The sequence below is a fragment of the Osmia lignaria genome, chromosome 9, assembly GCF_051020975.1.
Source record: "Osmia lignaria lignaria isolate PbOS001 chromosome 9, iyOsmLign1, whole genome shotgun sequence".
Classification (NCBI taxonomy): domain Eukaryota; kingdom Metazoa; phylum Arthropoda; class Insecta; order Hymenoptera; family Megachilidae; genus Osmia; species Osmia lignaria.
The window spans coordinates 14,265,908-14,290,403 of NC_135040.1; the positions used below are offsets into that span (position 1 = coordinate 14,265,908).

A 24,496-nucleotide genomic window follows, 5' to 3' on the forward strand; every position below is an offset into this window, starting at 1 on the left:
GCCGATGATTCTATCGCTGCGGATAGAATGTAAATTTGGTCCGCGGATATCGAGACGACCTTAGGTTCTTCGAGCAACACGGGGAGACGAGAATAGTCTGGATCGTTCCGTAGGGAATATCGCACGTGGAGCCGATGCAGATCGTTCGCAGATATAAGGGTTCGCTAATGTAAATCCTTGTTACGTCGATTACACCTTTACGGCTCTATTTTGGGAATCGGTAAACGGGGTCGAAGTCGACGAACGGATGCGTGCCCATTAAACTCGGACCTACCGAAAAGCATTAAGATTATAATGGGAAGTTGCGAAATTAATTCGCATACGGATGACGCAATCGGCAGGTAGTCTTGTTGACAATGACACGGTTCTCAGTGAATCATCTTCCATAATTATTTGCAAAATACGGAATTCTCCTCGCGTCTTTTTTCTTTCTTTCTTTCTTTCTTTCACGGTGGTCGTACGAGATATTATATAATTTGTTTTGCTAAAACTTCTTTCGTCGAGAGCCACCTTCCATAGTGGATTGTTCGAAATAGCTAGAGAGATCATCTGTGATTATTTATTCCTTCCTTCCGAACGACTGCCATTACTTTTCTCGTCTGTACCTGCTCCTTGGAAATGAAATTTTTCAAATAAACAAATTTGAAAGGATCGAATAGATATCGCAAGTCATGCGCGTGCGCGTCGGCGCGGTTGCGTCGACCAATCGGAATCGAGAGAGGGCTGCGCAAAGGATCAGCTCGAATCTAGTGCGCATCGGTGGCGCGCACGAAACGTGTCAGAGACGCGTAAACGTCGCAGGGGGAAGAATCACGCGCGGTTTATCGCCGGATTAGATGTTTTATTGCCGGTTCTCGGTTCCCTCTCGACGATCCTCGCTCGCGTCCCGCAGGAAAGCAATAAAAAAAAAAAAAAAAAAAGATAAAGGAAAACGTCGTCTATGCTGGGAGGCTGCGGCGCGGCGGGCCGCGAACAAAATCTGCCGTAAAATTCGTTTCAAGGCGGAAGATATTTTTCTTGGAAATGAATTCAGCGAGCGTCGTCCACGACGAATGTGCATCCGGCTTAATGCCTGGTGCAGAACGAAGAATGCCGCAGGTATCTCACGTGGAATCTGCGAAAGCGCCGTCCCCTCTCGCCTTCGAACGCGCAGACGACGCAGCCTCGGCCTCTCTTCGCCATTTTTCTTTTCTCACCTTAAGGCCTCGCACGCACACGCTTCTCTCCTCGCCAACCCATCCGAACACCCTCTTCCTCTCAACTTCACTCGTTCGATCCTTCTCTCGGTCGCTTCTCTTTTCTAGTCGACCGTGCACGGGCAAAAAGTATAACAACGCGACGACGAGAACGACGAGAACGACGAGAACGACGGCGGCGTTGAGACGATCGCGCGCCACGACGTCGACAGACTGTCCTGCGAATTTTTACAAGCCGCTTAGCAATTAGTCACCCCGTCTTAGGGACGATTTCGTAACGGGTTTGCCGCTGCCAGTCCCGACTGGGCATAAGCTAGGATACCATTCGAGTTCCATTCTTTCTTTTATCCCGGCGATTTCTCGAATCCGTTTGAATTCTTTATTTCCTGGATTGGGATTCAAGGATCAGGCTCTATGTTTAAACGCTGCTTCATCGATCTACAAATATCGATTATGTGTAACTGGGAAGGTTTTTTCTTATGCGACGGGCATACAATGAATTTGCATCGTATAAAACGCATTTAACCGTGTACGTCATTTCGACGCGCGTTGAGAATTCCCAACGAGCAGGGAATTGAAAACCGCCAAGATCGCGGCTCCCATTCATGGTGCATAGCTTAGCTCATTGATGTATTCTCCCGTGGATGCTTACCGTTCCGTTTCGTGTCTTCCGCTTTCGTTTCCACCGGGTTCCAAAATATTCATCAATATGTATCAGGAGCGAATGTAAAGGGTTGTAGAGTTCGTTTACTTGATTGGGACCAGGGTGGAATTTAGAATTAGGAGCAGGTTAAAGGCAGGTGATTTTGATAGAAATACCTTGCGGGGAAAGAAATATTTGAAATAATGCGAGTGTGGGTGAAACGAGGAAAGGCGAAAGAAGTTAAGGTTGGATGGTTGGCAGTGTGTGATCGCGGTGTATTCGCGGTGCACAGTGCGCGGTATGGTGGTGGTGCCGGGAGCCGGTGCGATGGTGGTGGGAATCGCGATAGTGGTGGTGATGGTAAATGGGTGGGGGTAGCACCCACACGCGCGGCGCGCTCTCGCACACCTCTTGGACAGTACAGTCATTCGCGACACCCACCGCGATCGAGGTATCACACACCGGACGACACGGCTTCTCTCGATTAATCCCTGTTCTATCTTCGTTTCTTTCGCTTGTTCTCGTTCGTTGTTGCGTTGTTATTCTTGTATATGCATCTCGACACGGCCACGTAACGACACCGTTCTCGCGTCGAGGCTAGAACGCGCGCGAACGGGTATATCCTATTCGGCGGTGCATACGTGTAGGGATAAAAGTAAGCGTGCGCGTGTGTACGCGGCAATGCGCACTTGCACGATACACACACGTTGGTACATGGTGCACGTAAACGCGTATACGCACGAGGCGCACACGTATACGCGAGCACAAGTCCCGCTGCGGCAGCGTGGTCGGCTATCCCCATAAAAGCGACGCACTCGACCGGCCTGCGGACAGTTGTCATCGTTGGCTACATCGGCGCAACGTGTTTCTTCTTTGTGCTAGAGAGTAGTTTTTCGATAGAATTACCGAAACCCCTCCGGCGAATCGTAAAACCGCGCGCATGGAGAAACATGAAATGTCGTAGATCGGCGGGAATCGAGTGAAGAGGCACCGAAAACCGTGTCACGTCTCCCGTAATCGAACGATTGATTTCGAGAACGAATAAGAAAGCCGTCGACGATAAGATCGAATTCTTTTTTTAAATTTTTGTTTTCCTTCGCCGGTAGATAACGCGAGGCGCGATTATCTCGAGATAATCGCGGCCGAAATCGGCCTGCAGCCAGTTCGGCTTACGTTTTCGCGCGGATTCGATAGGAAAATTTCCCATTCGAGAATCCGAGAACACACGTGGTTGAAAACTGTTATAAGAGAGAAGAGAAGAACGAGGAGAAGGCCGGTAATACCGAGTTACAAGCGCCAGACAGAGCGACGCTTCCGCGGGCAAAGCCGTGTGTCGTGTCGTGTCGTGTCGTGTCGTGTGTCGTGTGTCGTGTGTCGTGTCGTTCTGCCTCCTCTCCTCTATCTTGTGCCTGTGTTGTTGGCTACATACGCGATACAGCAAGAACGTAGATCGGAGCAGCGTGCACAACACTTATGTTACCGGCAGAGGCGCGCTTACGCGTACGAAAGCGAAAAAGCAATTGGTGGTGGCGCAAGCGCCAAAGCAAAAGCTTTTTCGAGCGAGCCAGCCGGAGAGGACGGAGACGGTGCCGCCGATGATCAAATACATCAGATTCAGTGGCGGCACGGACGTAGAGAGCAAGCCGAGTAACAGCTTCCCACCAGTCAGCAGTCACTCACGATCGGCTAGTCAGTCACGGCAGTCACGCGGCGACCGTGTCAGACGCGCACACTGCTCTGTCTCTTGGTTCGCCTTCAAAGAGGCCGGTGAGAAGAGTTAGCGAGACCGAAGTAAAACGGTGAGAAAGGATTTTTAGTGCCAACCAACGCTAATTGTAAATCACGATCGAAGTCTTAGGTGTGGACGTATATGTACGTATACCGAGAGCGGCGGGGAATATCGCCACGCAGGCGCGCGATGCAACGTTCGAGCAAGCGTCGAGATTTCGCCTTCGATGATCATCTGATACGAACCGGCAACGTGAAAACTTATTACCTCGGTAGAATTGCATCTCTGTAGATTGCTTCTATCGTTCGTTCGTTCGTTCGTTCGTTCGTTTAGAATCATTTCAGAGTAAAATTGTCGCGGTAAACGCATCGTTCGACCCCGCGATAGGTGCCGTGTCAGATGCGTGCCGGCATTGCACCGCGAGAAAGAGACGGACACGTACGAATCGTAGGTAAAGAGAGCGAGGCGGAAAGGTGCGCGAAAGACAGCGGTTGAAACGGAGTAGGAGAGAAGAAGAGAGAAAGAGAAGTGCCAACCACGCCAGCAGCACTCCGTTTCGTGTCCCTCTCGTCTCTCTCGAAACTCGTCGCTCGTTGTGTACCGCCTTATAAAACGCGCGCGCAGTAACACGGAACGCGCGACCACGAGAACGTGGAAAGAAGAAGACGAAGAAGAAGAAGAAGAGCGAGGAACGCTGCACACTCGGTAAAACAGAGAAAGAGGAGACAAGATAGCGAAAAAAAAATTACGAAAAGAAGAGGAGAGGAAAGAATAAGCTATAAGAGATAAAATAGAGGGATCGCGGGAGCCGGAGCGAGGGAAAGAGAAAGAAAAGAATAACGAAGCTGCGTGTGTACCTTAGCCTATTAAGCCGTCGGATGCGCTCGTTTAACGTGTCTCGAACACGGTGCACGGATACACACCTCTCGCGTTATCTGCAGTAAATATTGCGGCTAGCACGGGCTCACCCGCCCCCGGCCCGGTTGATTGTTTCTAATCATTATCGTACACGTTCGCACGACCTGTCTACGTATCATCCATCGTGGCCGTCGTCGCCTTTTGCCGCCGTCGTTGTCATCGGCTTTTCGTGTGCTCGTTGCCGTTTTACACCCCTCGTCCCCCTCCACCCTCGAACCCTGTCGCGTTTACACGGTTCGGAGTCCTCGAATATATAAGGTGGTGCGAGACGCGTACTGTGGCATAGAGACAGAGAGAGAGAGAGAGAGTGCAGAAAAGAGTTTTGTGCAGTGAACGGTCGTTAATAGACCAGTACCGCGGCTGCGAACGGCCGCGAGAGAGACAGACAGGCAGGCGCATTCGACGAGAGGAACGAGACACTCGGGGGGGAAAGAGATAGAAATAGAAAAATAAGAGATAGAAGTTAAGGTGGAAAAGAGAGGAAGGAAAAGTCGGTATATACATACGTGCGCGAGTGCCAGAGACGAGACGAGACAGTGAATAGAAGACACGTGAGAGCGAGGGAGAAGATAACGCGAGAGACAGACAGACAGGAAAACAAGCGAGATGCATTTCCACGGTGGTCTCTTGTCGATCTTGCTTATCGTCGTTTCTTGCCCTTTGACTCTACGCGCACGTAGGGTCGCGCCCTTGATCGAAGACGACTGGACGAGAAGACCTCATCGCGCCGCCGGTAAGTCGCCATTCTTCGTTAAACGCGCATTTTTATCATTTTCCACGCGCGGCCACGTTTTTTTCTTTTCCCATCTCGCGTCGTTAGGTGCCGGCTATCCTGACTTACTGACTGACTGACTTCAACGATCGACGTGTGACTTGCTTTGACGTAGATCACCACCAACGTCGGGGCTACCGGTCTCTACCGGCCGCGCGTGCTTTGCTTCGTTGATTTCGTCAGAATACGAGCAGTTTCTTTTCCTTTAAAGGTTAGAGAACGTTCGAAAATACCGGGCTTCTCGCCGTGAGACGAGAGCCGCATTTACGTAACGAGCAGGCCGCGTGAAAAAGGCGGGAATCGTACCGCTCGATTGTCTCCTTTGAATCTTCCTACTATTCGAGTTAGGGTTCGTTAGAATAACGAACCTACTGGTGGATGACACAGGAAGTACAATACCGGTTCTTAAACACCTCGTACTGACCCAGATGTTTAAACGAGTTAATGGATTCGCATTGTAATCGCGCTGAGCGATACAACCGTACAAGTTTCAAACATCGCTTGTTTTTATTCGCCAGCCCGTAATCTCGTTTCCCTACGGCGCATATTCATACATCGTTATTGCGTTCACTTAACATTCAAGTATTATAATGTTCCAGCTAAATATATTGAATTAGTCGTAATTTGCCAGCTTGCGAAACGCTCTCGTAGAACGCTCAACAATTTAAGCAAAAATGTTTCGAGAGAGGAAATGCGGTTGTATGGCCAGGGATTAATTACAGTTGCTTCTAGATTACGTAGCGTAATACTTACCTTTAATAACGATCGAGTTACCAGACGAATGAGATATCGAATTCAGAAATCTAGTAATCAATTTAACGAAGGAGCACCAATTGAAAAGATGAAAGAAAAATACAAAAAAAGTTTTTAAATCTATGGGAGAGGGAGAAATAAATCATGCCAGTTTCAAGGAATTAACCGACCAATCGAGCGGTTAATTAAATTTATGAATAGTAAGGAACAGGTTCTGTCGTTCGATGGAAAAAGGGGGGTCTCTCGATCGCGGCACGCGTTACGCGTTCGCGGCAAAAATCGACCGCGCGCATGCGCCGAATTAATGCAGCTGCGCAGTGCATATGCGCAGTGCGCCGAATCTTAATCCGTATCACTCGGCGCGGCGCGTCTCCGTTTCCACGCGTGTCGTTTCGTTTCGCGCCCATCGAATAATTGATCGAGAATAGGTAACGTACGATTGAAAAATAACGCGTTCATTCACTAGAGGGTAATTAAAAAGCTTGATGCGAGCAGAGGTCAGTGAAACGACTACTCGCGTCAGCATGGATACAAACCGTACAAGGCATAAATCATACGTTCGTTAACGCGCGTAAATATGTAAACACGGAGAGTCGTTGCACAGATACGATACGATTATATCCGTCTCGTTGACATTTTTCCGACGACTGGCTGGCTGCGTAATTTTCTTCCCGTCGGGCCGCAGAAAACCGTCGTCGCATCGTTCCGATTGCACGTATATCTGAACACCCGATAACCCGTTTAACTGCACCCACATACCGAGCGGTTTACGTTCGAGTTGAACAACTCCTGAACTATACGTTGACCCGAAACTCCGCGCGCTAAACCGACGGATCTAACCATCCGCACCGCATCCAACATCGGAGCAACGGTTCTTCGATAATTATCGATAATTGATAAATTGAGATTTTTATTTCCCCTCGGTGAGCAAACACGCGTAATTGCGCTTTGTACGAGGGAATTTCTATGATTGATTTGAAATAAGAAAAATCGGAGGGTCAATAGGGGTCTAATTTCCTCGATACTTGCGTCAGTGCATAGTAAACAAGTAACTATCTTGTAAATATTTATTAATTGCATCGAGTCTGCAAATTGATATTTGTCTCTAAACGATCATAGTCGTAGGATCTTGAGCATAATTTTTAAAATAAGTTCTCTTAGAAAAAAAAAAAAAAAAAAAGATTTCCAACGACGCGTGTATTGTTTGCATCACGATAACCATTGAGAAAGCGAGCCGTTGCATCGATACGATATTTTTCATTTACAATTAGTTGGAGAATCTGCGAGACAAAGTATTTACGCTCCAATACCACGATAAGAGCCAAAGCGATTACGTTGAAAACAATATTAGACCCTGATGGAATACTCGGCGAGGAATTTGTCGCGTTCCGAAACCACCATTGAAAAGCAATATGCTCGGTTGCGGAATTCTGTTTGTTACGTGATGTTTGTCACATAATTGCGCAATGTTTTTGTAGTTTCGATTGTGGAAGCATATCTCGAGCCTTCGAGAGTACGTAGAACAAGGCCGACTTAACGAGACGTGGCGTTAATTCCTAATAAACCGATGAGCAACCTCTCGAAGCTCCACATTTTCATTTCCAGTACGTTTCATTCGATCAACCGCAAACTAGGGAAGCCTACTTTGCTCTGTTACTCTGGCTAGATTTTCGAAGCCTTTGAAAATTCTTTATTCGTATAAATATTTTTCAACGAAGAAGATACCCGCGTTACGATTGTAGACGCGAGGCAGGAGAGAAAACGCGGTATCCGGTCGCGTTAGTCGAAAGGCTCGTCGCAAAGAGAGATCTAAAATGGTTCGTTCTTCTTCTTTATAAGGATCCAACAGTGTCCAGTATCGTCCGCAGCCTCTGTTTGTACATTCTTTCTCTTTCTTTCGATTTCTTGCCCTGCTTACTCTCGTTTCGTACCTGTTCCACGGCAACTGCCTTATCTAGCCTTTGCTCCGTTCCCTCCATAGAATCCGCCACCTCGAAAATCCTGTTCGACGTTCGTACCAGACGCGAAATCGTCGCGGACAATTTGATATGACATTGCATATGACATCGAGTGTCTAGATACCGTTTTATCATCGGTGACATCGCATTGCAGCACTTTATTCGGTTATCGCGTAACAATAAAAAATAAAAAAGGAGCAACGATATCGCGGAATGAAGCAAATTAACCGAACGATCGTTACCAATAACGTTCGCGCGACCTGTTTGCTTTACGCAGTGGCGAATATTTTATTTAGAAATTTTAATTACCCTTTGCCGATTTTTGTTTCTCGGTAACGGTCACGAACAAGGAAAAACCCGTGTAAATGGTTCCCTAGGTCGAATAAAGGAATGCCTTTAAGGCATAGTTCTCTTAGAAGCATGTGGAGGTAATTAAGCTAACAGTACAAGTTAATCACAACTGTACGCGCGTTCAGGGAAAATCCAAGAGATCCTACTCTGTTGTCCCTGTTTGGCAAATTGGTTGTTTAGGAATAGGAGGAAATAAAACTGGATTAGCCGTGAACGCTGTTATTGGTAATACCGTGGAAGAATACAAGGGGAAATCCCTGGAGGAACATGGGTCGACTGGTACAAGCAAACACCTGGTACCTGCTTGACCTACCTTGATTGATTTTTCGTGACCGTGGAACTTAAATACACGGCTACCTGTCGACCCCGATAACTTCCGTACGGATTACCAGTCGTTTGCCGATCGTAGACACGCGTACACCTGGACACGATCCCGAGGGCTTTCGAAAATTTCTTCCTTTTCCCTACTTATCCCTAAGTCTTCGATTGTTATTGGGGATAATTGTTTGTACCGTTGAATGGGATTAAGAAACAATACGGGAAACATTTGTCGACCACCAGCTGTGCGGCTCGGACGTTGAAACGAAACAACACCTGGTGAATTATATAGATGGTGTTAACAGAAATATAATCAAATAATTAATTAAGAATTTTTATTAATTTGTTACAATATTGTATACATCTCTTTGTACAAAAATTCAGATAGAATGTAGTCGATGAGCCCTCGTACTCTCATGTAAGATATTAAGTCGTAACCAGCAATGTTCCGTGTCGAATGTCCGTCGGAAGAGTGCACCCACCTCCCTATTGAAGTTGGAACGTGTCATCTTCGCGTTGTCTCGTCTTCTTCTTCCTCTTATTTCTTGCCAGTCGTTGCTCCTCCGCTTTCTTTTTCTCCCTAGGGCACCTGCTTAACGTAGCACGGCCGGCGCTAATCTCAATTAGTCTTTATTGCCGGCTCGGCGACCCTGCGCGACTACGGAGTTTCATGCCGCGTCGCGGTTTAATGCACTTCACGCGACCTCACACGATTATTCCCCAGGTATGCGAAGATTAACTCTGGAAAGACGATGATTTCGATTATTTATAAACTCGCAGCGTCGTTTATTTTGTAATTTTCGTTGAAAAATTTTATCGTCACGGAGCTAGTCTCTGCCCTTTCGTTCGTTTCGACGGCACGGTCGAGGCATCCGCGCGATTTACCTACTTAAAACGCGCATCGGATCGCTAAACTTCTTTAATGGACAACGGCCGCGTTGTCTTGCTGGCTGCGGCCAATTAGCCGCGAATCATGTAGCAAGAATCGCGGTGAGTCCGCGGTGGGAATGAGAGGGTGCGAGAGCGTGCTCGGACAGAGATCGTGCCGCACGTGAATAAGATCCATTTACGCAAGACCTTTCAGGAACTTTTAAGCACACGCTACCAGCTACTTTCCTTCGTCCGACGATCTTGAAAAATCCTTGCCTTGTCGCGTCATTGCCACATCGTTGATCCTTAGTCTTTGGAGAATCATAGGGCATTTGAAAATTTTTAAATTGAATAAATTGAACGATTCAGATTTTCTTTGTTTAATTGGCTCTCCCGGAAGTTGCGAAAGGTAGGACCTCGAGTTAACGAGCAACGAGAAAGACGGATTTCAAGGTGACCTTCGTTTCTTTCTCTTTTACGGAATGTCGGTTCTTTTTTTTTTTTTTTTTTTTTTTATATCCGAGTGCAATAACAGTTGTCGAGACGAGGAGCTTGACAAGGTATAATAGAAGTGTTCAAGGCTGTACAGAAGCTCGTAAATCGATTTGTAAAATGAACGATCGCGGCCGATTCAACGGGTAATGATACATAATGCCTACAATTTCGAATACGTATAGATGGCGAGATGCAAATATCCGGTACCGGTAAGCACCGTCAGAAATCACCGCATTAACGACCCGTCGAACAGGAGGCTCGACTTTGAATCAACCAAGCGTACCCTGGCTTGCCGTAATTAAAAAAAAAAAATATGCCTCGCTCATGTCTCAATAAGGTCCAGTGAAAAAGAACCATTGAATCTTTCATACAATTTAACGTTCCATCTTAAACACTCCGATTACTATAGAAGCGTGCAAGAATTTTTTTCACCCTTTGAACAAAATGTCTGCGTCCGCTTTGGCGATGAATTACGCGAATCCTCCTCGAGCAAGTTTGAGTCGGCGGTAGACCAAGGCCTACCACGTTCGTAAAGCGAGTAGTTTGCCCTTGCAGGGGGAACGCGGTGTTTGCGGCGATGCTGAGAGTCGTCGCGACGCGACGCGACGCGACGCGACGGCCAGACTCGCGTGTCCAGTCTCGGAGGTAATAGTCCCTTTACCGTGGAGCTTTTTATTTCTTCCGGAGGCGTGTTCCGGCGACGCGAACGAATCCGAGATAAATCTCTTGCCCGTCGCTCGTTTATTTCAATTATTCGCTGAGACGCGAGGCGAGGAAGGTATGCCACCTGTGTCCGGCCCGCAGCTCGATCTACAATTATCGAGGCATCCGTTGATTGCGATATTAACGCTGTCACCACCCATCGTTTGCTTTAGCTTTTGAAACTTTAGTCTTTTATTATAGAAGCACGTGCCCGACAGGACGACAGACGAGTTATTCAATTTTCAATCAGTTGCGTCAAAGTTATTTGCGACTCGGACGTTTCAGCTCGGTCCAGCGCACACTGAAATTGATAATCTTTGAACGGCGATGATGTTAATTCTATTAGGTACGTTTCGATCCCAATAATAATGCGGGCTCGAATAAACAGGGCACGTCCCGTCCTTGATATATCGACCTCCTTACGAAATCTCGGACGTATTTTTAATTCACGAAATCACTTGACCGGGCAAATGACTGTTTTCTCGTCTTACAACATACACCGGTGATCGTTCTCTCTCGTTTTGTCACACGCGCGTGTATTTCGCGCGAAATGTACGACCGGTCGTTCGATTCTTCTAGAGACGCGTCTGGGGATATTCTCGGTGCCGTATTTCATTTTTGTCGATGGATCGCGGTCTAGAACGTTTTCGCTGTACGACTTCTTTCTCGATAAATCAACCTAATTTATTTTTAAATTACCTTCGTCACCAAATATCCATGGCATCGTATTTGAGGCACGTGCCTGTTACCCAGACGATCGCACCTTCGCAGGACTTTTTGTTCGTAAAATGAGATTACCGTGTTCGTGTCAGATATTTGCGGAATAAAAATAACGTTAAGGCATTAAGAAGAGGGAAATTAATGGTCTTAGGTGGAGGGAAAAACGTTTCCCTGTCACGTGGTCGATGTTAATCACGCTACTACACATCGCGTGGTACAGTTAATCGTATGACAAATATATAGACATTTATATTCGCTTGGCTCTGCTCGAAGAATTTATATAGCAAGGAATGCGCGACTCAGCACACCTCGAAGGATCATACGTGTCGTAGTCACGTGTGTTTTGCCGGGACGTGCCTCCCGATTTATGAATAGGTCTCTTTACGTTCGGTACCGGCACGTGAACGCTTTGAAGAAACGTAAAAATAAATGAAAGAAACAACGTTCGCTAGACACGCGGCGGTGTAACCACGCAACCAGTGCCAGGCAATAATTTACTTTTGAAATAGACGAAAATAAGTCGACCGGGTTAAAGTTTGAACGGTTCTTTGTTTTCGAGTCTGCCGTTCGTCTCCGTCCGCGAAATCTTTTTCTTCTCCTGTCCGTCATCGTAGAATGGAACTTTTTATGCTAACCGTGAACTCTTGGACGTTACGTAAATGTAGTTAACGATTGAATAGGTTATTGTACGTTCAACGAATGTTATTCGTCTGGCTGACTAACAGAGTGTACACTTTCGGGCAACGTAGACCTTCCTAGGGAAAGCAAACAATGGGAGGCGCCCTCTGCCTTTCGTCGACGTTGCCACCTGGGCGTACAGTGGTTAGCATGGTAGACGTCCCTAGGGAAAATGGCGACGCGTAGACCCTTTCGATGGTTAACGGAACCGAAAGCAGACGTTGCGCTTACCCATGCGAATTGTTTGCCAGTGAAAGCAAAGCTATTTGCAAGAGGCAACGATACGATAAACAACACGATGTCGCGCGCGATGTTTTGACTTGCCCGAATACTTCGGAAACACGATATCTCGCGCTTGTTTATTTTAAGAAATCCGCCTCCGCAAACGTGCACGCGCCTCTTAAGCGGCAGGCAGCCGGTATCAAACGCGACAATTAAACGCTTATCTGACAATGAGAGTACGAAACTCTCCGTTCCCTTCCTACGATCGCAAACAGATACCTCCTCTGCCAGTCGACTTGGCTGATTTTCGCTTTTCCACCGTGCAAAGATTTCTCTAACGAACGAGATAGTCGCGTTTCTCTCTCTGTGTCGCGAGAAAGGCTATGTCGCGCCGAGGAGAGGACCCGCGTATATTTAGACGGGCTGCAGACACAAAACGACTTACCACCACCTCCGCCACGGGACTTGTTCGTTCTTCTTTCTCTTCTTCCTCTTGCTCTCTTCTATCCTTTGCGCATCGTCACTTTTTTGCGGATCTTTTCTTTTTATTTTACATTGCTTCGACAGTCGCGTTCAACCAGTCGTATCCTGTCAAATCGTTTTCATTTCTTTTTTTCTTTCGAGATCAATAACATCCTTGAGAAACTGACGTTGAAATTGTATAGGTAAAAGTCACTTCGATTCCCTAGGGAAAATCTCCATCTAGGGGAAAAGATCCCATCGTTTATGCTCGCCGGTGTACGTTGCCGCGAGCGATAATCACCGCCAGAGTGGAAGCTTTAGGACTCCCTACGCTTTGGAGGGAGGTGTACATTGTTGATAAGTTAACAGTCGCTAGCCGTCGTGGAAGTGTTCATTGAGACACTATAATGCTATCTGATGGATGATTGGATCGTACAGACCGGACGGGGCACGGCAGGATACACAAAATAAGCTGTCCGCTCGCATTACTCGTCAAACTGTTGCTTTAGGTGCGGTTTGCGCTTAACGCATTCCACACCGTCAATCAGTTTCCGCGTTAACAGATCGCCGGTGAATGATTTTCATAAGCGGTCGTAGAGTTGCGCAATTTTTATCGAACTCGTTCCGGACAAATTGAAAGCATTCATCATCGGCCACGTTACCGTATGAAATTGCATTTCAACTTGTTTATTCGCGTTAGCTGCTCGTTGAGCAATGTTGCAATTTGTCGATGACCCAGACGATTAAATGGTAACGCGACGTTGTGACACAGAATGACGTACGATGACACCGCGGTATTACAGTCCATTTGGTGATCCACCTCATTCATCGTTGTTAATATGTAGTTCGGAAATGGAGATGCTTTTAATTCACTTACCTCCAGGCAGTTTATAAGAGCAACCTAATTAATTAGGCAAACGAGTCTAATTTTTTGGAAAATAGTAAAATTCTTAGACACCGTTTTTCCTCTTGTCTGTAAAAGGGTGCTAGAAGGGAGGGAGAAAGGAGGGACACAGCTCGTTCGGACTTGATGAATCTAAAATTACGAAGACGTTTATTTGTCGGTTTTGCTCTTTTAGAGCGCATGCTTCCAAGGTCAGCAGACGCAACGAAACGAGATTCCTCGTTACGTATGTGCAGCATGCACCGCGCGTACACGTACAGAACGCGGTGCGTTAACGTTCGCCGGATCTCGTCGCACCAACACTCGAGCCTCGTTTGACTTTTCTTATTCGAGAGGCGCGCACCCCTTTCTCCGTGTTCCCTTATCTGGTGACGGAGTCGCGAAATTTCTCTTCGCTTACTCGGCGGCGTATAACCGGCGCCATGGATCGATGAATTTTCAAGCGAATGTGGCGGAGAAAACAATTTTACGCGTCGAAAAGATACATTTTCATTTCGTCCTGCGATTGGAATCCAGTCTCTGCGGTCTACGGACTTTCCCGTCTCTCGATAGCGACAACTTTTCTCCGGGAGAAATCGAACGTTCGTTTAGATAAAAAGAAATCATCGACGTTTATGTTCGCTTCGAAACTAGATATCAAATTTTTCTTTTTTTTAAACTGTGTTAAAACGTGGTCGGGGCTCCTTAGATTTCTTGATCCGTCGCTGCTTCGAGCAAAACAATAAATAAGTACACGTGTAAAACGTTGGACGAATCTAATTACGAGAGGAGACGATAATGACGCGGGACGGTGAACCGTTGCCCATTGTATGCAGAACAGGCGGGGACGAATTAAGTTGGAAAGAATGCATTAATTTCCTTCTAAGTACCAGGAGAAATTGAGCGCATACGCGAGAAGGGGTCTGTCGGTAACGCGAGCGGAGAAATTGCGGACAATGTCTCGCATTCAATATCGAACGGGAATATGCGCACGACTCTGAACCGATATTCACAGCCTGCCCATGTAAGCGCGAGCGTTACATTGTAACCAAATGAAACAATGTAAATCGTGGGCTTTAATTCCGTCTGGGTTATTGATGTTCATTGATTATGTAAGCGACGCTTTCTTAGTACCAGCCAGACCGGAGAAATTGCGTGCCCTCGTACGTATTATAAACCCTACTCTCCTCCACCGTGTGATTTCGATCGGTGAAAAAGAACATATACGTGCCTTGTCGCGAGATGTGGCGTTATGGAAACACGTAGGCTGTTGGGTACCAGCCCTAATGTCGCGTCCACAATGGGCTTTGGGAAAAGTAAATTGCAGTGAATCGTAGGGTCTCAGCGAATACTTATCGTTAATGTGGAGGCGGTATAAGGTCCAATCTAGGGTTCCCTAGGAAAAGTGAAAGGGGTGAGTGGCGCCCTCTGTCTTTTGCCTACGTTGCACTGGAGTGTACAGGCAGATATGCCATGGTTTCGCGCCAGGGTTCTCATAGAAAAAAATTGTTCCCTAAAATAATAAAAGCAGACAAGTAATTCAAGTTTGCTAGTTGCAAATTCTTAAGATCCCATAACCCCGTAATCCAGTGACAGCCAAAACATAGTTGGCACAACGGAACAGGAGGAAACGATAAATCACGGATCGGATTTCAGTCGCTTTTGAAATTGGAATGTTCTCGAATACGGAGCGAAGAGTTACATGGGAAACGAACGGGTTAGGGTCGGGGTCTGTTAGGAAACAAAGGACGTAATGTTTAGGTATCGTCTGTCAGTAAGTGAAACTATGTGCTGCCACCTGCAAAGGATTAAACTTCTTCTCTCAAGTTCCTGGAAGGCTCGTGCTTCTAACGTTACGAACACGCATAAAAGATATCGATAGCGTACGGTTTGTTTACGTTTGTAATTAGACCGTCCATTAAGCTCAGTGATTTCATCTATCGTTGGAAGATTGCTACTTTTACACTCTGTCGGTCCTTGCTCGACACTGTACACCCTCGATAGCCAATAAAGGGAGAGCTATGTTCCATATAAACCTCGAGTCTTGGATGTTTTTGAAATTAACAAGACTCGAATGTTATTTTCACAACTCCGCAATTTACCTTATCACCGAGAGATCGACTGACAAATAAATTGCATAATTTCGCATGATTTATATCATTTTGATAGGCGTTTCAGAAGAATCGAGATAAAGAATGCTTTCCGTTGTTTCTTCGCAAACAATCATATCTGTACCGTTCCTTTTCGTTGAAGCGAGCCGTACCTTCGCGAATGTCATCCCTTTATAATCTCCTCGCTAGAAATGGAACGTTCGTTTTCTTCGGATATCCTCGTTTACACGGTACTTGAACGCAGTCTTTTTTACCTTCTCCCGTCAGCGGCTCGCCGATCGTTCGATTGGATCCTGAAAAAAGGCATCGGCCTTCCGTTTCTCCGGGGCTCGTCGTGTTTCTGTAACAAGGCCCAGAAAAAACAGGGAGAGTACACCGGCAAGAGCCGGTGAGTTGCAACCCGAAGAAGAGAGAGGACGAGAAGTGCCGACGCGATCGAATCGTGTGAACCAGCTATTCGATTCTCCCTTCCTTTCCTCCTCCTCCTCCTCCTCCTCCTTTTTTTCATCCCCCTGCTCGCTTTCGCGATGCTCGATGCATTTCGTGGCACCTCGGCGTCGCTTGTCTGCCGATTCCTAAGTGGTGTCTCCTTTCCAAAGGTCTTCTTTTCATACTTTTCATCCTTTTCATCCAAGTTTCGGCTTTTCATTGCCATGTAACGTTGACCTATTTTTTTTTTTTTTTCGTGTTCACCAAGGATCACAATGGTTCCCAATGGTTCCCGTGACATTTGTCGTTGGCCCGGGTGTCGTATTCGTAAGTGCACGGCCACGGTACGTGCCTGGCGGGCCTTAAGGCGACGGCCACGAGCCAAGGTGAAAATGCAGCAGCATGCGAACCACTCGAAAGTTTACATCCTGAACGTTAAGTGGGTGTACCGCGTGAGTCGAATACGAGCGTCACCGATGATTTACAGAGATGAATCCCGTTTGATGGAAGACACCGGAGCGCTACTTCGATCGCACTTGGCGCCTGCCAAGTAGCAGAGGCTAGCCTTCCTAGTTCTCACGTGCTCCTTAAGGCTCGTTCTCACGGACATTCGTGATAAGGTCTCGATTACGATTTACCTACTGCAAAATGTCCCCTTTCGAAAGAATAGATTTGAAGTATCTATTGTGTTACTTAAACGTCCTCGTAATTGCATCGTTGCATCATAGGATTCAATTAGAGTAATTTTTTTTTTTTGTAGAATCGTTACGTTTTCATAGAACACGGTGACACACGGTTAAATCAATTTCTCGGTAAGTCTTAACGATCGGAGAGACGCATTATCGGAAGCCGCGGAACGTTCCTTCGAACGAACCTTCTGATTGGTCGTTGGTTATCTTTCATCTGCAACGAGATCGCCGGAACTGTACGCAAACAGGCTTCCTTAGAACCTTGAACCCGAAGCCTGCGAGCGATTCGCTTTCCCGGGGAATTCTGGGTAACTTGGTTGATCGGTGACTGAGAACCGCTTGGAATTCTTCCCTCGAGTAAACTAGAAAAGTGTCATCATTCGGTGCGATGATTCGGGAATCCCTCTGACTATCGTAGGATAAATATCTTCGCAGCTTCTTTCGATTCTCCGTAAGCACCGATTGCCGTTCCAATTTAATCGAATTCTCGTTCTTCAGCGCGGAGAGGAATGTATTATTCATCGTCGCGTATCCAACGCGTTTGTCTTCGCACCCGTTTGAACCAACGCAACGAGACGGAGGAAAACTACCACATACATCGTTATTACCTATCGTCCAATGAGTTCTTGTTATTTCGAAGGCGTGGTATTTCCTACCGTGACACGAATCTCGGAGTGATTTTCCCTGACGCCTTCGGACTCGTTCTTTCCACGGAAAGAAAAAAGAAAAAGAAGAAGAAAAAAAAATGTATCCGTTGAATCTCGTCACATTTATCCATTATCTTCGAGTCACGTAGCGATAAACTTGTACGCTGCTAACCACACCAATTATATGTCATTATGGTTTTTGCCATTACACGTTGATGACTGATTAATAGAGCTGCTCGAACGTTAACGGGTAAAGGTTCGCTGTTCGTGATTTAACGGTTAGTTACAGGTAATGAATCTACCGAGACGAATAGCGTTTTCTTTTTTTTTTTTATTTAATTTTTGCAAAAAAAAAAAAAAAATGAGGGTAAACCGCGTGGATTGTGAATGGCGTGGATTGTGAGAACGTGTGCGGAGCAACAAAAGCGACTGGACGAACAGGATCGAGGGAATCGGTCAGTTTTCTTGGCTCGAGAATTGACACGTGCCAGCGTGAGGTTGACAGTAGTACGAACGAGCGACTCGCCGACAGTAGAGATCAGCCGTCGTTGGACAGATTTGATTTAAGCCGGCATTAAACCGTGGCACCATTCCAATATTGTTAACTCAATGCAACGTCCGAGAGCGATCAGATTTTCAATTCGTTAAAATTGTGCTTTGTAATCGTGATACGTGTACGAGACCTTGCGAGACGATTTATATATCGAAACGTTTCCTCGCTGAATTCTTATAATGCTACCTTTCAAACACGAACTCGAGTTACGACGCGTACGCGTTTCCATTCGCGGTTATTCAATCGAGGGAAGACGAGCGGACGTGCAACAGGAATCCTTTTGGCGCCGGAAACGTAGAAGATGTAAACCAACCTACCTCGTTATCTATCGTAACTGGCAGACTGGCGACGCGAAAGTTGACCGTATAGCTGTTCTAACAACAGAGAATTTAAGAAGGTCGGACTACTAAAAATAGCCCTGCCTTATCCACCGGTTTATCCTCCACTTGCAACAAGGAAAAATATTACGTACATGGACTTGTGAGTCGATCCGATAAATCCGTGACAAAGCCGCGTCATATACGAAGACGAAGCGACAATAGCTTCGGTGGTGGAGGATGATGATGATTTTGAAGAAACGTTGTTCGACCTCGAGGTCCCGGCTCGTTACTACGTGGACCCAACTCGGGCTCGCCAGGGCGACGATCTTTCTACGGGTTACTTTCAACGTATACCCACGTACTTACTTTTAGATACGCGAACCGTATGCGCTCGGCGATGCATATAGGTTGCGCAGCGTAGGTATGCTTATCAGCGCGGACCAATGGTGGGATCGGCCGAAAGGCTTGGCCAATACAAATGCATCGCATTACGCGTGCACTGACTTGAGCCTGCAGCCGCAAGGTCGGCATTTCTGACGCGCGCATGACATCACGTAGGCGTGCACGATGGAATATATCGTCTGCGGGTATAATACGCGTTCGACGCGCGTCGCCGTGCCGATTCTTGCACTCGCGGCCTCGTCCTAGGGAAGAGGCAGCAGGAGGTTCTAGGTTAAATTATCCCTAGGCTCCTCCTCCGAAACGAGCCATACCGATTCGTCGGCAGGCTGAAAATTCAGCTCACGATTCTTACCGCGTTACAAATGCAAATGTCGAGTTCGAGGGCCGATTCGAAGAGATTATTCAATGCCTTCGGAACGGAGCGAGGCTTATCGCGCGTACCCGGACGCCTCCAAAGCCTGATGGACGCTGCCAGTCCACTCACCGCGCGCGCGATCTCGATCTCAATCTGTTCAAATATTAATCGATGCCATTCTGGCAGGATAAAAGTTTGATTTGCAACGATCCAGACGATCCAGACGATTATACTCGATACCCTTCGAAGCGGGATGAAGGTTGACTTACCAACGATGGTCTAGTCAGGGATCAGCTTGCTGCCCTTCCGATTCCCCTCGAACGTTAACATTGAATATTTTTTAGTTTTACATTTACACGATAGTAAGATGTTTTGATCGGTTGTCGAGGATGGATGAAAATCGATTTTATATCGATTCTGCTTCATCACCGAGCTGCTTGGGATCCTCTGATTAAGCGTCTCTCGGTTGGATCTGCTTTTCTTATTCTTACGGTTTTCAAGCATTTCGCTTGTATTTTATGGGACGCGTGATCCACAATCTCGTGACGCGGTTCAGTTTAGCCCGGCGGAAGGTTAACGAGACGGGCGAGAGAGAGACTGGATCACGAGCGGGTCCGTTTAATTACAGAGCCACTGAAATAATATGCTAAAAATGTAGCAGACACGCGGGATCGTTTGCGCAACCGGCGATAATAATCGGCGCGCAGAAAATGAACGCGGCCGACTCGCCACGTGTCCGAAAATACGACGCAGATAACGTCAGAGGCAGAGTAATCACGCCGGTAACCCCGGTGCTCGTTTGTTTCCATCAATTTCATGCAAGCAGCATGGAGGGAAGGGGAGTCATCCGTTGCAACGGGCTTCGCGGATGCCGCTTATTCTCCCTGACTCACTCAATAATATCGCGTTGGTATTTTTACTGACCGACCTCACACGGCAATTCGTCGTTGCGACCGTTGATAGACGGTTCGTCGTTCGCGGTCGAAGAAAGAAGAGTTTTGCTTGAAACGGTGGGCGGAGGGGAACGCGTGACGGCTAAATCCTCCGCGATCATTCGAGTTATTTAACTGTGCCGACCGCGCGCGACAGATGCGTTAAACAGCGATGACTGACGAGAGGCCGGTTCGCGTCCGAACGGGGAAGAAATTACGAGGAATCCCGGAGTCGGCGCCCTGCTTTACGCATCTCGCCAGTTGGATCTTCCCAACGATTTCCTCGCTGGCTGGCTGGCTGGCTGGCTGGCTTGCATTTTCAATCTCGCGTTCACGCGAATCACCGCCCACGGAATTTTTCTCCTCGTTTAAAAACACGCGACGCGCGTAACGAGAAGGAGAAAACGTTTGAATTTGTCGGGCGTCGATCGGAAACGTGCAACGCCTCTAGTGGCTATATCGATGCCACTAAATTTTCAAGGGATACGCGTTAGCCGCACGAGAGAGTAATTTCCGAGTCACGAAACAGGCTTGGCGTTTGCAAGAAATTACGAAGAATTCGCCGATCGCACAGTTCGATTTCTACATCTGGCAGGGTCTCTGCGATTTTCCTTTTGCTCTTTCGCCGAGCTATTTATTCCTTCCGCCGTCCGGTCAACTTTTTCTTCGTCCTTGCTCTCTGCCCGTCTCTCTTATTCCATCGCCCGGTTTCCCGCCGCTGCTCATTAATCGAATTTCAAGCGTGGTTGGCCAGCGTTTACGGTGGTGCATTCAGAAAATTACGCGCCACCGTTTTACGATCCGGTCGAGTGATATTTGTCGGAAATGAAACGGCATCGTTCGGCCGAGAGAGGGATCGTTCGGTGCCATCTTTCTTTTTCACCTTTTTTCCCCTTTGGTTCTCCCCGTTAATTGAATCGCTCGATTCTGAAACGTTTCCGTTTCCCTTCTGATCAATTTTCAAGGCAGGGAATGCGAGAGGGTTGATACCGTTAAAAGGAGATACTATGTTTATATGGACTATGCGAGTTTACTAACGGTTGACATACGCAAGCTGGACACGCAAAATGGCGTGTTAACGACTTAATGGATCACGAGAATTACTGTCTCTCCGCGTGTACATCGTCAAGACGATTTCTGTTTCATAGACCGGGAAAACCTTAAAATAGTTGCTAATCGTTGCGGCTAGTAGAACGCGCAAAAGCAACCGAAACTACGGGAAGGGAAAAGGAATCCCGTTTGAGATTCTCCCGAAAAATCTGATCTGTGTTATCATGATCGGCAGTCGACTGGAAATAGTTGAACGACAGAGCACCGCGTTCGTTCCCTTTTTTCTTTTCCCTAGAGCCGGATTCCGCAGGGCATAAGTTAGCGTCTGGCGGGTATTCGAGAAGGTAGCGTCGGCGCCTAGAGCAGCGAGGGCATTTATCCATCGGGGTCCCACAAAACGTGTCTCCGGGTGGCGTGCATTATATGAAAGGTACGATATACATAGCACGTACGACACAAGTAGTAGGGGTAGTGCAGTGGCCCGTGCCGCCTGAAATACACGGACAACCGACTCTCTGGCACTCGACTCCATTCTGAGTGTGGCAGCACACCGAAGAACTTTCTCCCCTTGCCCCCTTTCCTCCACCTACCACTTTCGGTCGTTTGCTTTTCAAACGCGTCTTCGTCGTTTCATTCTCTCCTCTCCTCTCCTCTCCTCTCTCGAGCTCTTTACACACCAGTTGTATCCATGGCTTTCTCGCCTCTCTCGATACACCAGACGCTTTCCTATCGCGTCCTTTCCTCGTCTCAATTACGCGCGCTTTTTTCCCGCGCCCTTTCTTCGATCGTTTCCGTTCCTCCTCCTCCTCCTCCTTTTTTTTCCCCCCTCTTCAACGGTGACGAAACATCGGAACCCTAACGAATGGTTTCAACGCTTTCTTACAGCATCGTGTCGCGTATTCTTTACGACCCGCACCCCTCGTCCTCTCCGGGCTGACTTACGTTATTTCCTTCCATTTGGCACGCGTTAGTCGCCCGCGAATGATACGCGCTATAATTTCGCGGCTTCGAGCCGCTGATATACGAGCGTGATGTAAATTCTTACGAGATCCGTCGCGAGTTTCTATTTTCACCACCGTCCTCGCGGTATACTAAATCGAAGGAAAATTCTGATTACGTGCCTTCCGAGGTTATCGTCGGATTAGGCTGTTAAAACCCGATGAACGGCAACCTTAAAGAATGCTTTAATTCAATTTCAACGAATTTCAAATGGTAATGCAATTATCTTTCGACTCGGTTAGATCTTTCTGTGACATAATATGGTAATCCAGCGATGACCTATGCCGAGCACCGATAGCCATTGCTATTGTAATCCACCGTTGACCCAGTATGAAAACCGTAATCGTCTTGCAACAATCTAACGGTAGTAATCAATATTATTGTTTGAAAGTCCACTAGGCCTACATTGTTTTATAATATCGACCAGATAACCCGATTTAACGTCGAACCGTGTCTTTGGTTTCCTCGAAAGGTTAATCGCAAAAGAGGAAAAGTAATCGCGTCGCGTCGGTGGAAACGTTTCGTGCGGCTTCTAAATGCAGCGATGCCGGCCGATATACTCGGATAAAAAATATATTTTATACCAGGAGAGATAGACTCGAGAAGTTTACGCGTTATCTAAAAATATCGTGTTCGAATCGTTCCATCGTGGAACGGCGCGAGAACGGGCTCGCTGAAAGAACGTGTTTTCACATTTTTTTAAAAGGGCTACGACGCTCGCCGTTATTAACAATCCAATGTTTTTCGCACCTTGCTACCAATAAACTTGCCTACTTCTCTTGACTTTACAACGTTTGCTTTTGCCAGCCTCGTGACGTCTTACTCCCCGTCGAGTTTCCCTCCGCCTCTTCCGATATTTCCTTTCTATCTTTTTTTTTTTTCACCGCCGTTTTTCTCTCTCTTTTCAATTCCCGTTTCGCACGTCAACGCGAAAAGAAGCGAGCAATTTTGCTGTGAAAATCTGCTGTCGAAACGAAATAGAACGTGCGGTGTTTCCGTTCGCAAAACGAAAGTCGAAAACAACGAGAGAGGAGACAAGGAATGAAAAAGAGATTCCACGAAACGATCGGGCGGAATCTTGGTTCTCTCGCGAAGATCGCCGCGATCCGCGTCTCTTCGCCATTATAACGCGCGTCGAATATTTTCAGTGTAAGCATTTCGTGGAATTTTGAAGAAAAGCAAGCAAATTAAAATTTCACTGGCCACCGACGGCTCTCGTTCCTCGAACGAGCGCGTCGATGTACACGATGAGCTCCGGATATCGTACGTTACCTACGTACATACGTCCGGATGCGGGCAGATATATGAAACCGTGTTGACTGGGATGCGTGGGTGGTGCCCCGATACGTTGCATCGCTTCGGCAGCGAGCATTGTCGATAGGAAACGTTTGGTCGAGAGGCGAATCGCGACTAACGCGTACAAGTGCACGAAGATATGGCGTAGGATTTATGCGAAGGATCCGGGAGATGTAGGTACCTAGGAGGTTGAAACAAGGTAGAAGGAAAAAGATTGAAATCTTTTGATTTTCAGAGGACCTTCAGGAAATCAGGAAATCTAACCTGCTTAGACTAGGTCACTACTGCTACCAGATGGTATCTTCAATATCCAAGAATCCTTAAGTTCCACGGTTCATTACGAAGCCCATGCACGTGGAAGGTTGCGAGAATGATAAAAGAAAAATGGAGAAAGGTGGAGCGCCAGTGGAGGATTGTCGACGAAGAAAGAAGTAAGGAAAGTCCATAGAAGGATATGGAACGGAGGTGGAAATAGATAGGAGAGAAAAAGGACGGGTGGTTGTTATAAAAATTGAAAATAAGAGAGATAAAGGAAGGGTTAGGGTGGTAGGGGAAGAAGAGGAGTTAGCAAGACGGCAAGAAGGTAGCAGTGATCCGAACTGCTGACAAATACGGTCATAATTACTCGTGTAAGGAAGTGTAACAGAGAACCTGCTCCTTTTCTCTCGGACAGGTCTGACCATTTTCGGGATGGCGCGTTTGCAGCAGGGATATCGCACCAACATTTTTCTCTCGGCGCTCCGACTGGGCTGACTTATCTTGTCCGATCTGGCCGATTACTCGCGTTGCGATCACGCGAATTTCAATTGTTTTATGGAAGAGGATAACTTTAGCTATCCTTAGGGAAAATGACGACGAGGACTGAAATTTTTATTGGGAGATTAGTGACGCAATGGCTCCTAAATCCTGATGGGCCATTCCGCCCCTGGACGAAGACATTAGGCTTCGCGTCCACATCGCGATGCTTGGCATACTTGGTGAATGGCCCCTTGATCCAGATTTTTGTAGGGTGATTTTTGCACACTCAGGGCCACCTATATATA

The 24,496-nt window shown here is 47.1% G+C and overlaps 1 protein-coding gene across 7 annotated transcripts in view; it reads left to right on the top strand.

Annotated features, from left to right (window-relative positions):
• sog (chordin short gastrulation) overlaps positions 1 to 24,496 on the top strand; it is a 71,549-nt gene that overhangs the window by 12,106 nt on the left and 34,947 nt on the right. The window contains exon 1 of one of the 7 annotated variants that reach the window (XM_034326263.2): positions 2,670 to 5,219. The exons of 5 other annotated variants lie outside the window; for them this stretch is intronic. In XM_034326263.2, the coding sequence (XP_034182154.1) occupies positions 5,093 to 5,219 (127 nt within the window). In that variant the 5' untranslated portion in view covers positions 2,670 to 5,092. Of the gene's footprint in view, positions 1 to 2,669; positions 5,220 to 24,496 lie in introns of those variants that run through there. One more of the 7 variants, XM_034326273.2, reaches the window with a different exon arrangement.